The following is a 12,480-nucleotide window of genomic DNA, read 5'->3' on the forward strand; positions in this document are numbered from 1 at the left end:
GCTCGCACAACGCGCGTGTGTGCGCGGTGTGCGGTGCCCCGTGCCGTGCCCGGGCGGTGCGGAGCCGGCGGGCCCGTGTTTGTGCTCCGAGGAGGGGTGCGGGTGCGGGTGCGGGTGCGGCGGGCAGGCCCGGGGAAGCCCCCTGTCCCTGGTGGCGGGGCGGGGGCGGCGGTCGCGGCCGGGAGCCGGTCCCATTCTTGGCCGCGCTGCAATGAGCGAGGCAGACACCGACACGCAGCGGGCGCGGGCGCGGGCGCGGGCGGGGGCGGGGAGGAGGCGGCGGCGGAGGCGGCTGAGCCCGGCGCATTAGCTCAGCGCCGAGGCGCTCCAGTCCGTGGCGGGGAGCGGAGCGGGAGGACGTGCTCTGCTGCTGCAGCTCCCCGCGCGCACCACAGACGCGAGAGACCCGGAGCGCCTCCACGCCCAGCCCGGGGAGCCCGCCCGCGGCCCCGCTGCGTTTCCGAAGGGCAAGAAATTCGGCCTTTTCATTTTATCCGCACGCTTTCCCTCCTCCCTCCCTCCCCCCCTCCCCGTCTACGGACCGAGCTCGCTTCCTCCCGCTGCCCCCCCTCGCTGGCGGCGGACATGGACAGGAGGGAGCGCGCTGCAGAGCAGCCGCCGCCGGGGCGGATCTGAGGCGGGCGCGGGGCGGCGAGGCTGCATGAAGACCTCTGCCGGCCGCACTCTCCGCCGCGCCGGGGCAGCCCGGGAGCCGTGGGGGCTGTGAGCGGGCACGAGCCGAGAAAAGAGCAGCAGCACACGAGGACTTCCCCCTCGCGAGTGGATTGCCGGAGCAGGGCGGGGAAGGAGAGAAAGAAGCGGGGGTTGGGTTGTTTTGGGTTTTTTTCCCCTTTAATCCGTTCAGTGGATTGCTACCAGGGTGGAAGATCAGCGGGGCTTTTTTGTTGTTGTGTTGTTTTGTTTTGTTTTGGGAATAGAAACTAAAAATGGAGACTGTAAGTAGAAGCAGCTTCCAGCCTCATCCAGGACTGCAGAAAACCTTGGAACAGTTTCATCTGAGCTCTATGAGCTCCCTGGGTGGCCCTGCTGCTTTCTCCGCACGATGGGCCCAGGAGATGTACAAGAAGGACAATGGCAAGGACCCGGCGGAGCCCGTCCTGCATCTGCCCCCCATCCAGCCTCCCCCGGTGATGCCAGGCCCCTTCTTCATGCCCTCGGACAGGTCCACGGAGAGGTGCGAGACCATCCTGGAAGGGGAGACCATCTCCTGCTTCGTGGTGGGGGGAGAGAAGCGGCTTTGCTTGCCCCAGATCCTGAACTCGGTGCTCAGGGACTTTTCCCTGCAGCAGATCAACTCGGTGTGTGACGAGCTGCACATTTACTGCTCCAGGTGCACGGCTGACCAGCTGGAGATCCTCAAAGTCATGGGCATCCTGCCCTTCTCTGCCCCCTCCTGCGGGCTCATCACCAAAACCGACGCGGAGCGGCTGTGCAATGCCCTGCTCTACGGGGGCACCTACCCGCCGCACTGCAAGAAGGAGTTCTCCAGCACCATCGAGCTGGAGTACACGGACAAGAGCTTCAAGGTGTACCACGAGTGCTTCGGGAAGTGCAAGGGACTCCTGGTGCCGGAGCTTTACAGCAACCCCAGCGCAGCCTGCATCCAGTGCTTGGACTGCAGGCTCATGTACCCACCGCACAAATTTGTGGTCCACTCTCACAAGTCCCTGGAGAACAGGACTTGCCACTGGGGCTTTGACTCGGCCAACTGGAGGTCCTATATCCTCCTCAGCCAGGATTACACTGGGAAAGAGGAGAAAGTTAGACTGGGCCAGCTCTTGGATGAAATGAAAGAGAAATTTGACTACAACAACAAATACAAGAGAAAAGCACCCAGGGTAAGTAAGTGTGTCTGTGGGGGGGGGTTGTTTGGGGGTTTTTCTCCCCAGTTTTTTATTTGAAGACCGAGATGAGGGGGGCCAGGAGGAGCCAGACTGCGATTTCAGACTTGCACTGAGATAGAAAGGTCCAGGGCACCAGAGCTGCTGTTAAAGCCATGCAGCAGTCTGTCATGCTGGAAAATCACGCTGTGTGTTCAGGTGGGGGAGAAGCATTTAAAGAGAGCACTTTTTTTTTTTTTTTAGCTGCAAGCTGAAATCGGTTTTCTTGTTAGAGGCTTTAGGTTTAATTTAAAAACAGATTAATTTTTGTCTATGATTTAGGGGCCGATCCTGTGGTCCTTGCAAACTCTTACCCCCTCCTCCTGACTTTAACAGGGAATGGAAGTGGTGTAAGGACATTGGCATCAGAGGCTGAAAGTGGGGGGAGGTCAGGGCAAGGAAGATGGACATAAAGTAAGAGGAACAGACTTGTGGACAAATACATAAAACCCTCTTAACTGAATAGCTCTGGGAACAGGGGCTAAATTATCTCTGCATATATTTGGACTAAAAGTAGCTGCTTATAAGGTTGCATAGAAAAACCCTGATGATAAATGAGTATACTAGTAGTGCGTGGTATGTGAATGGATAAGACTCTGGCACAGTGGTGCCTGGCTCCTGCCACCAGACTGGCTTTTGTGTATTGGATTATGTAGACAGTCAGTGAATGGATGTCTCGAGTCAGCTGCAGCAGCAGCCTCCAAGGTATGCCATCCGGGTTGAGTCTGCCCATGCACACAGCTAGAGCACTTTTTTTTTTTTTCCGGTGGCTTTTTTCAGGCTGAGCAGCCTGTACATCTCAGCATCCCCAGTGCGTGGGTGGAAGGCTGCCTTGGCACCTGGCACCAGTCCTGATCAATGGGCAGCAATGTTACAAGGGCCCTGAGAACTAGCGCACAGACACCAGGACGTCTGGCTGGCGATGGTGTAATTGGCTGTGGGATGAGTAAGACGCCCTGTGCTCGCTCTCTTTTTTTTTTTAACAAACAGCCCCCCCTCGACTTGTCTTGGCTTTTGTTTTTAACTCCTTCTACCCAATACTCTGTCAAGTAAAATTGAAGGGATCTTTGAAAGCTTTCCTTGCTGGAGTTGGAGAGGCCAGGATGGACGGAGCTGGGAGCAAGCTCTCCATTCTCAAGAAGCAACAGCGATTTTGCTGGTCATGGATTTACTCTCTTTAACTTTCTAAAGGTTCATTTAAACACACACACTTTTTTTTTTCTTTAAAACTATCTAGGTTTTTTTAGATACCTGGATATTAGCTATAGTAAGCTGACCTAGGGAGGCCCAATTCCTTGATTTTATTGCCTCTAACTTATTTTTAAACCATGAATAGACTCACCCTCTTTCTAGTCCCAGTTTCCATAGTTGTCTCCCACTCATCCCCCCCCCCCGTTTTCCCACAGCTGGAGTGTCAGAGCCATTGTGGCAGGGCTAAACTATAATGAGCCACATTATCTCCATAGTTGGAGGTGGATGTGTTTTTAATGGCTTGCCTGTCCTCCGTTAATCATGTGCTAAGATGGCATGGTGATGTCTGTACATGTGTGTGGGGAGGGAAGGGGCCAAGAGGTGGTGGAGTTTGCTTGCTGTAATAATGCATCCCTTTCAGAGCACTTCTTCCTCCTTGGGAAATGAGAGCACGACATTTTTTCTTTCACACCCTGAAAGGGGTGTTCTGATATTATTGGAATCTGTCCCATATTTGTTGATCCCCTTGCACCGCATTTGCAGTTCAGTTCCCTTTAAATATTGCGAGGGTTATGCATTTGTTTTATCTTACAGGGTTTTTTTATGATGCTATTTCCTGGTTTTAGTAGCATCCAGCACCTATAAGTAGGGCTGTGGAAGAGCCATTTTCCAGAACTGGCTTCTGAATTTGGGAAGCTCTTGACTTTTTTGGGTATTCATCTTGAGATCCCCTTCCCAAACGAGCTTTATTTTCCCAGAATGTACTGAGCACCCTCGGTGCCAGACAAAGTCAGCAAGAACTGAAAGTGCACAGCTCCTCTGACAAGGCAGGTTCAAGATGGCTCAAGCTGGGTGCCTGAAAGCAGCAGCATAAAAACCAAAACTGGTGGCTCTTTTGGAAAATGTTAGTAAAACAGGTTAATTACTATCTGGGATTTTCAGGGTCTTGGAGGGCATTTGGTGGTTTTGGGGGTTATTGGGAGTGGAGGGGGGAGGGGAAGAGACCAAAGTGTCACATGGGTCTTTTGATGATTAAGTACTACAGGGGAAATGATTTATTTTAGTTCCTGTGCAAAACTGGGCTAAATTTCAAGGCTTTTGAGTTGGCTTCAGGGCTCCCGTATAAAACACAGTATAATCATTAAGAGGCCTTGTCAACAATCCATATACCTGTCAGTACAAGCACAATTTTGGAATTGCCTTTGCTCACTTATGCTTCCTTTTTTTCCAACCTTTTTCCATCAGATGTAGCCAACTGGATGTCATATGCTAAGGTCATTTGTGGTGTAGCAGCATTTGCAGATAATTATGGAGAGATTCAGTCTGGCTCTAGGGCTGCTAGACTGCAGCCAGAGGCAACTAATGTAGTAAATTTTACATTGCCCATTGAGAAAATGAAAGGATGATCCTGTGTCTAGTTCTGGGTGCTTTTGCTTGTCACTGTTTCTGCGTTGGCTGTGTGTGGTGGCACTTGTAGGGTGAAGGTGCAAATGTGTGCCCTTTTGTTGCTGTTGCGTGAGTTCTCATATAAAAGTGCATGTGTATGTTTGTGTGCCCATGTTATTTATGCTCTTTGTACCATGTGTCTTCAATTTTGTTGCTATTACTTTGTCTCAGTTTCATTATGTGTCTGTTTGTTCATATATATGTTCTTGTTTGCACATTTGTTTGTGCGGGGTGGCTGGGTGTTGTGCTGTTCTGTTGTTAGGACTGTGTAGTTTATGTTGCCAGGTATACACTCTAGCTAGCATAGCTGGCATCACTTAGGAGTGTGAAGAGGTGTGATCCCTGACCAACACAACTGTGCTTGCAGGTGCCTCTCTTGTAGATGCAGTTGTACCAGAAATATTTTGCATTTGTCTGCATGGTTTCTGTTGCACGTAGGGGTGCTTTCACTGTACTGCTACAAAGTACAGTTTTGGGGTATATTTGCATCCCCACTGTATATTGCTATTCCAGGGAAGTCCTCAATACTTAGGTCTTTTGCTAGTGCTGTTGTGTGTTGTTTGTGGTGTTGCTACTTCCCAAAGTGATTCTAGTCTAGCTCTGCGCTGTAGGTGCCAGCAACATGTAGGAGACAGTTAAAGCCAGAGTGGAGGGAGCTCTATGTTCTGCAGACCAGCGGAGCAGGTGTGGAGGGACTCTTAAGAAGGCTTGGTGGCTACTCTTACTTCTTTTTGCTTTTAGTTTTATTCCTTTTTTATCTCTGTAATCTTTGATCTAGTCGTCCTGCATCTTTTCTCACCTGCTCTCCCAGTTCTCAGCCTTGCTTCTCTTTCTTTCCAGTTAGTTCTTGGTTGTCTTCTGTAGGCATTGGTTTTATGTGTAGGCCCCGCTCTCCTCTTTCTTTTTTCTGTTAAGTTTTCTTGCCTTTTCAACCCATCCACTCTGTCTGGAATAGAGCATCTCAAAGCACAGCCTTTGAGTTCTAGGTACTTTCCTGCGATTTAAAACATAAATAATTAAAGTATTTCTGGACTGGAAAAATGGCACCAAAGTTCCCATGGCTTGCTTTGGTAGGCCCGCGCAGCTGGTGCGTTATAATTGTCCTTTGCCAGGATAGGCAAGGCTTGTCTTCTCTCTGGGCGCATCTATACGTGCCAATTTAAGACACATTAGCCCTTTCTAAGGTGTGTTAAGGGCGTGCGTCTACATGTGTGCACCCTTAATGTGCCTTAAAAATGGTGATTTTAGGCTATTTTTGCCTAAATTTGATACCTGTAAAAGCAGGTAGCAAATTTAGGCACAAATAGCTAAAGCGCCTTAACACGTGTAGATGCGCTGTGTTGAGTGACTTGGGACTACCTTTAGTCCCAAGTTGGTCTACACACCACATTAATGCACCTTAGCGCATGCATGTGTAGACACATGCCTAAATTGCCTTAATGCACATTAAGTTTAAGCGCCTGTAAAAACACGTGTAGACATGCCCTCTCTCTTTCTCCTTTGTTGCTTTGCTTGTACTCTCACATGGTGGGGCGATATCTGCTTTCTGGCTGCCAGTGTCCCTTTGTAAAGACTGAGCTGCTAAGCGCTCACAAAGGGGTTGCAGGGCTTGGTCAGTAAGTAGGCCGTATCTAGTAGAGGAGTATGGGATCCTGCCCCTCTCCTAGGACAGGGTTCTGTGGGTCATTGATCTGCATGCAGTCTGAGCTTACTTTAACATTTCCTTCTCCTATTTCAGATCCCTACAGTTTTAACACAACCGAGTATAGTCAGACTAAGAGGATAAAGGAGAATTCTTGGGTGTGTATGCACGCACACCTGCACTGCAGTGTTTCCAGGGCTCAGGCCTCAACATTTTTATGAAGTAGCTCGCTGTAAGGTGGCAGGAGCACTGTGGATTCTGACACACAAATGAACGCACAGGGCCTCCCACTATTTCACAATTCCTCCCAACCTAGAACTACCACAACATGTAGCTTTCTTCACAGAACAAAGTTTAGCCAGGTCAAGTGTGCAGCCAAATGAAAGAACAGAAATTATTCATAGTGAAATACTGCAGCACTGAGTGACATTGTAAGATGGATATGGCCATTTACATATTTCACAGCTGTCGCTGCGTAGCACACTGTCCACCTGGAACGTTGCAGCGGCAGGGACAGAACCCAGTTTTCTCTGGATCATCTTCATTGCTCAGCAGTACAGACCCTCTGATTCTGCACGGTGGCACTGGCTACCTCTCCACTGTCGGTATACAGTGGGCTACATCAGAAGTCATTGGGGACTTTTGCCTGCCAGAGGGTTACGTTACTATGATTATGTGGCATTGGGGTGGTTTATTTTATCACCTATTAGAAAAAAATTAATGAAAGCCAAGATGGAAACTATAGTAGAAAACAAATGTCTTGGAGCAACAGCTTACCAGTAAGTTTGAAATCATTTTAGAACTCAGAAGCTAAGTTGCAAAAATGATGCTAATCTTAAAGCAGAATCCTGTGTATTTGTGGAGATGTCAGCATTTAAGCAGACATCAGCATTTTTTCGCCCAGGAGTGAAAACTGATTTACAGATGTTGCAGATTAAGAAGTAAGAAGTGGAGCATTGTGTGTGTGCGTGCATGCATGAGCATGAAAGAAAAAAATACGAATCTGGTGATTTTGAGCCAACTTTTGTTCTCAGTTGTCATAAATTGGTTCAGCCCTACAGAAAATTGCAACTATCTTCTCCCTTCTGCGCCTGCTCTTCCTTACTGCCCTGTCACTTCTGTGGCTCGTAGATTTGGGACTTATGTCTATCCAAAGCTGTAGCGTATTTTGGGGACACGAGCAGTTTGATCTTACCTGTGTTGCAGCAATCTAACAGCTGATCCATTGCCCAGAATTTGAACACAGTTATTGATAGCAGGGTGCTAGCCTGAGCTCCCTGACCAGTGAGGGCATGTTTTTGTCTCTTGCGACTTGTATTTAGATCAACACAATAAAAGCGTTCTGTAACTATCTGCAAGCATTTCTATGAAGCTGCTCAGAGCATGTCTAGACAGCACCATGGTTAAAATGCTGGCAGCCACTTGCACCATACCATATCTATACTACACCTCTCTCCATTGTTAAAACAGTGGGAAATTTTAAGCTAAATCTAGTTTTGGCAAGACTATTGAGCCGTAGCTTAGTCCTTCAGAAAAAAAATCCATACTCTAGTTAGAGAATCCATATTTAAATCCTGCTGGCGGGAAGTTTCTTCAAAGCTAGTTTGATTAGTATCATCTTGATTCTGATTAGTATCATCTTGATTCTAGCATTGAGAGGGCCTATAATAACAATAACAAAATATACACATATATAGTAGTATTTCCAACATGACAAAGTATTTAATGGTGGGACTTAGCCAAGCCAGCAGTGGTAATAGCATGGCTGTATAGGTCAAAGAAATGCATCTTGAAAGGCACCATTCAGTACTTCTTAAGACTATTTCTTTCTCATATTCAAGGAAAGTAGCAAATGATCTAGCCCTGGAATTTTGTGTCTCTGCTCTTGGAAAAGGAAAATAGTTAAAGTATAAACACTGGTGATTTACACTGAGTCCCAGGTCTAGTCTAGTTATGGAATACTTGCAATCAATAGAACTAATCTATTTTAGCTGAGTGGCTGGGTAAGGCTCATAAATCAAATTGACCTCCATATAAAGAAAGCATCTAAAATTTAATAGCTTAAGATGTTTAGTTTACCTTCATATGAATCTCATTATGTTTGTTAATAGTAAACTAAACTACATTAAATGAAATCTGACTTTTTTTTTTAATTATTATTATTACTTTCTGAATCTGGGTAGTAAATATCAATGTCTTTGTATGCCAGACATTTGCATTCCATTCCGTGGCTCCAGGCTGCAATCTGCACAATGGTCTTCCATCTATAAAGAGATTCGAAAATAACAGGATTGAGTTGATACTGTGTTATTTTACCTTGGAAAATTGAATTCACCATGGGCAACTATGATTGCACTGTGAGGATTGAGAGCGTCACCCTTACCCTTTCTCCGGACACCTCTAGAGATTCAAACTGTGATTACAGATCGAACATTTAGGTAAGGGAATGGCACAGAAGGTTAGTTTGAATGCAGGCTTTGGGGCTATTCTGCAGTTCTCACTCAGGCCAGCAGCAGACAAAATAACTGAAGCCCACAAACCACAGACATTTTGTAGTAGTATCAAACTCTTTCCTGTACTTTCCTGGCAATAATATAGAGTGTGCTTGAGACAGAGGGACAGCTCTGAGCCAGATTAAACTGGTGTCAGTCTAGAGTAGTTTCACTGAAGTCCATGGAGTTGGTCTGAATTTCCCCTGGTATGTTATAGCGAAGGGTGGAAACTGGAGATGTGTTATTGTTTTAGTCTGTCTGCTTTGGGATTTAATTGGGTTTTAGTTTCAGATATTCATGAAAGGTCTGTTCCTGAAAGCACTGACCTCAGGGATAGTGCCTACTGCTCTGAGTAGTCCCCTTGTCCTCAGATGGCAAGGACTGTACCCACACATAGGTCTGAGCCTTAGGATCACTGGTAGATGACTAGGTTTTTGTTGTTGTCATATAACGGTTTAGCACAGCCTAGAAAATATCTCTAAAGATGGGGTAAAGATTAATCATCATTTCTAGTGTATATGTAAGTACCAAAAACTTGAACACAGACAGCTTCAAATATAGTCGTCATTCTTTGAAAGTGTGTGTTTTTTACTATTGGGGAAACATGCTAGCTCATGGATTTTGGCCCCTAGTACCAGGCTAATTGTGTTGCTTTGACTTTCACTTGGATGAGATAACAAAAACACAGATTGATACAAATTTAGGCCCCAGTCCTGCCAGGCTCCGTGAATGGAACCCCTGTCGAAGCCAGTGGGAATTCCCATGCGTGAAGCTCTTATCCTTGGCTCCATCTATAGTTGGCTGCTATTGCTTTTAATTGGGTTTTTGCAAGCTGAGGATGTAGTATTAAAAGAATCCAACAAGCTGTATCATCACATTTTCCTGCTAAATTAGGACCTGATCCTGCAATCTTTACTCACACTGAATAGTCTTTACTCATCCCAGAAGTGCTATTAAAGTCAGTGGAAATGTATATGCACATACTGATTATATTTATAAGTAAGAGATGCAGAATCATTCCCTAGACTCAGAGTAAACAGCAAATGAGCTAATCAATAACCCAGCCTCTGGCCTTGATGTTTATTGATTTATGTGCTGTTACCTTTGCACATGATTTGTAGAAAATGCCATGTATTTTATTATTTTGCTGGTGTTTCTTCTACTTTTGAGTGTGAGATACCAGCTCCTTTAGTGCAGGCAGAATTGCTGGTTTGTGGGGAGGTAGGAGGAGGTTTATAGCATATTGTTTTGTGTTGTCATTTTGTCCCATGGAGGATTTTTGTGGTGCATGGGGAAGACTTGCACCTCTGTGCCTTTGTTCTTGAGCCTCTGTTCATTCAGTGGTATGGTTTTAAAGAATAAGGTCATTGACTTGGATTGCTTCTTGGTTTCTCAACCCCTGTTCACCAGCCAGTTTGTGTAATGTCCGTCTGAGACGTTGAGTAAGGGCATTGAAATAGCAGACAGGATATCAAGTGTTAGGAAGTCTGGGTTAAGTATAACAGACTTTTCTGGCTGGCGCGGGGGAGCGACCCCTTTAGCTCAATTATAGATCAGTTGCTCTGGGAGCTGGAGTCTTTCTTGAGCCCTGGTGGTGGCTACTCTTCTCAGTATGAGAGAGAGAGAGAGAGAGAGAGAGAGAGAGAGAGAGAGAGAGAGTGTGTGTGTGTCTGTCTGCTGTAGGGAGGTGCCAGCTCAGCCTCTCAGTGGCAGTGCTGTTGTCACAGTCTGTAATAATATCTTTCTTTCTAAGGATTACATAAATTCAGGATGATTTCTCCACTGGGAGAATTAAGCAAGTTTAAACTGAAGTGTATTTAGAAAGCTGTGTTGTGTGTGTGTGTGTGTGTGTGTGTGTGTGTGTGTGTGTGTGTGTGGATGGATGGGGGCGGGGGGGGGGAGAGTTCTGATTTGCAATACAGAGGATGATTTATTTGACTCTTTTAATGGGACAACATCTGTTGGGGCTGTGAGGGAAAACTGTTCCATGTCTTCTCACTGTTGTAACCTGCATCCTTCCTTGCACCCTTCTACCTTCCTGCTCCCCAGGATCTCATTGCAACATGTCTAATGTGGGCCCTGATTCTACAGTTGGGTGTATGAGGATGGACATGTGACTGGATGCTTTTTTAAAGGCTAACAACTTATCTGTATAGCTGTTGCATGCTCCAGTGCTGCCTTGAAAATAAGGAGACAAGTAATTTTTTTTCAGAAGTTTGGGATCTTCTGAGAAGTTGCTCTCACTGCTGCTGTTAGAAGAAAAGAATGGCTGAGACTTCCCACGCTGTATATGCATTTAATGAAAGGGCCTTCAGATATTTCTCAATAGTATTTGTATTGATTCTCAACCATTAGAGAGAACTTTCTTGTGCATTTTCATTGCACTACAAACCTTGGCGCTGAAATACAGCCAGGGAAGAAAACCTCCAACAATGAACTATATTGATCAAACTTCAAAAAACAAAAATACCTTTTTTTGGTCTACTCTGAGGATAGCTCAACACTGTTTCCTTGCCTAGTTCCTTCAGCCCCCAGTCTGGCAATCTGATCTGTGGAGGTGGCCCCCAGTGCCCGTGCAGAATCCCAGCAACTACAGCTAGACTCCACACAGGCATCAAGATCTGCCCACACAGGTCAGATTGCAGGATTGGGATCCTTAGTAGCTGTTTTCTCTAGCTGTTTATTAAAATTCACTTACTCTGCATCTTGGGAATGCTTGGCTGCTTGAATCGCATATATAAAACTTGCAGATGCTTTTGCAACGTACTTCTAATTAACTAAATTAATTTTGTTGAACATTAAAATGTATAGATTGCACAGTGATCCTTCTGCTCACTAGAAACAGTGATTGCTGCAGCATACTTTGCAAACCATTGATTCCTCTTTACAAAAAGAGACAACTCTGGAAGTTATAGTTCTGTTATACTGTTCTTGTGTTTTTATTTGACAGGTATCTTAAAAAAAATAAAACCCAAGATTATTCAGCTTTTCATAATTAAGTAAGCTATGTAACATGGCTGCATCTAGTTTATACCTGAAATAAAATTAAAAAATCCTTAAAATCAAAACTTTAATCAGTAGGCTAGAAAAGCAGAGCAATTTGTCTGTATTCTGCTCTGATTTCAATCTGAGTATGTGGGAGTTACTCCAGGCTTATACTGATGTTACTTAGGCCATAATTTGTCCCTTTAATGTATATGAGAAGAGTCTTGTATTCTTTGTTGTCAAAATTATATTCAAATATAGTGGTATGATGTAGACTACAATTTTAAAAATGTCCAACACTCAGGACGTGGTGATTCCTGACACCATATTCCAGTGGCACTCTCCATGAATGAAGCCAAATAGTATAGGTTGTCCTTTCATTCATACTGACATGAATTACAGTAATTCCAGGGAAATACATGCATTTGCAAAGGTGTAAATCAGGCCTAAGGGAAAAATCCAGTGCAGGGAGTATACCACTGATTCTTAACCAGGGTGTACTGAGATCCTTTCAAGGGTGCTGTGGGGTGCCATGTAATGTTATAATCGCTGCTTGAGTGTGTGTATGTAGTTCACAAGATAAAACCAGAATTTTCACATAGAAGTCCATAGTGTTAAAAACATTCTGACCTGCTAGGTCTTTTTGCATTCTTTGCAATAGAAGAATTGCTCTATTTTTCCATAGTCAAAAAAGAGTGAAAGTAAGAGCTGGCTTTTTCTGAGGGGTGCCTCAAGTCTAAAAAAGCTGGAAACTACTGGAGTAGGCATTGCAGTCTCGGGTCCATTATTGATATTCCATTGTTCTCCTTCACTAATAGGAACA

The 12,480-nt window shown here is 45.5% G+C and overlaps 1 protein-coding gene across 4 annotated transcripts in view; it reads left to right on the plus strand.

The window, feature by feature from the left end:
* The first annotated feature begins 309 nt into the window (after positions 1-309).
* Positions 310-12,480, plus strand: part of SKI (SKI proto-oncogene) — a 139,325-nt gene continuing 127,154 nt past the window's right edge. For 3 of the 4 annotated variants that reach the window (XM_006265114.4, XM_006265116.4, XM_006265115.4), the window contains exon 1: positions 310-1,859. In XM_006265114.4, coding sequence (XP_006265176.1) covers positions 948-1,859 — 912 coding nt within the window. In that variant the 5' untranslated portion in view covers positions 310-947. The remainder of the gene's footprint in view (positions 1,860-12,480) is intronic. The other variant, XM_006265117.4, reaches the window with a different exon arrangement.

Source organism: Alligator mississippiensis, chromosome 13 (assembly GCF_030867095.1).
Source record: "Alligator mississippiensis isolate rAllMis1 chromosome 13, rAllMis1, whole genome shotgun sequence".
NCBI lineage: Eukaryota > Metazoa > Chordata > Crocodylia > Alligatoridae > Alligator > Alligator mississippiensis.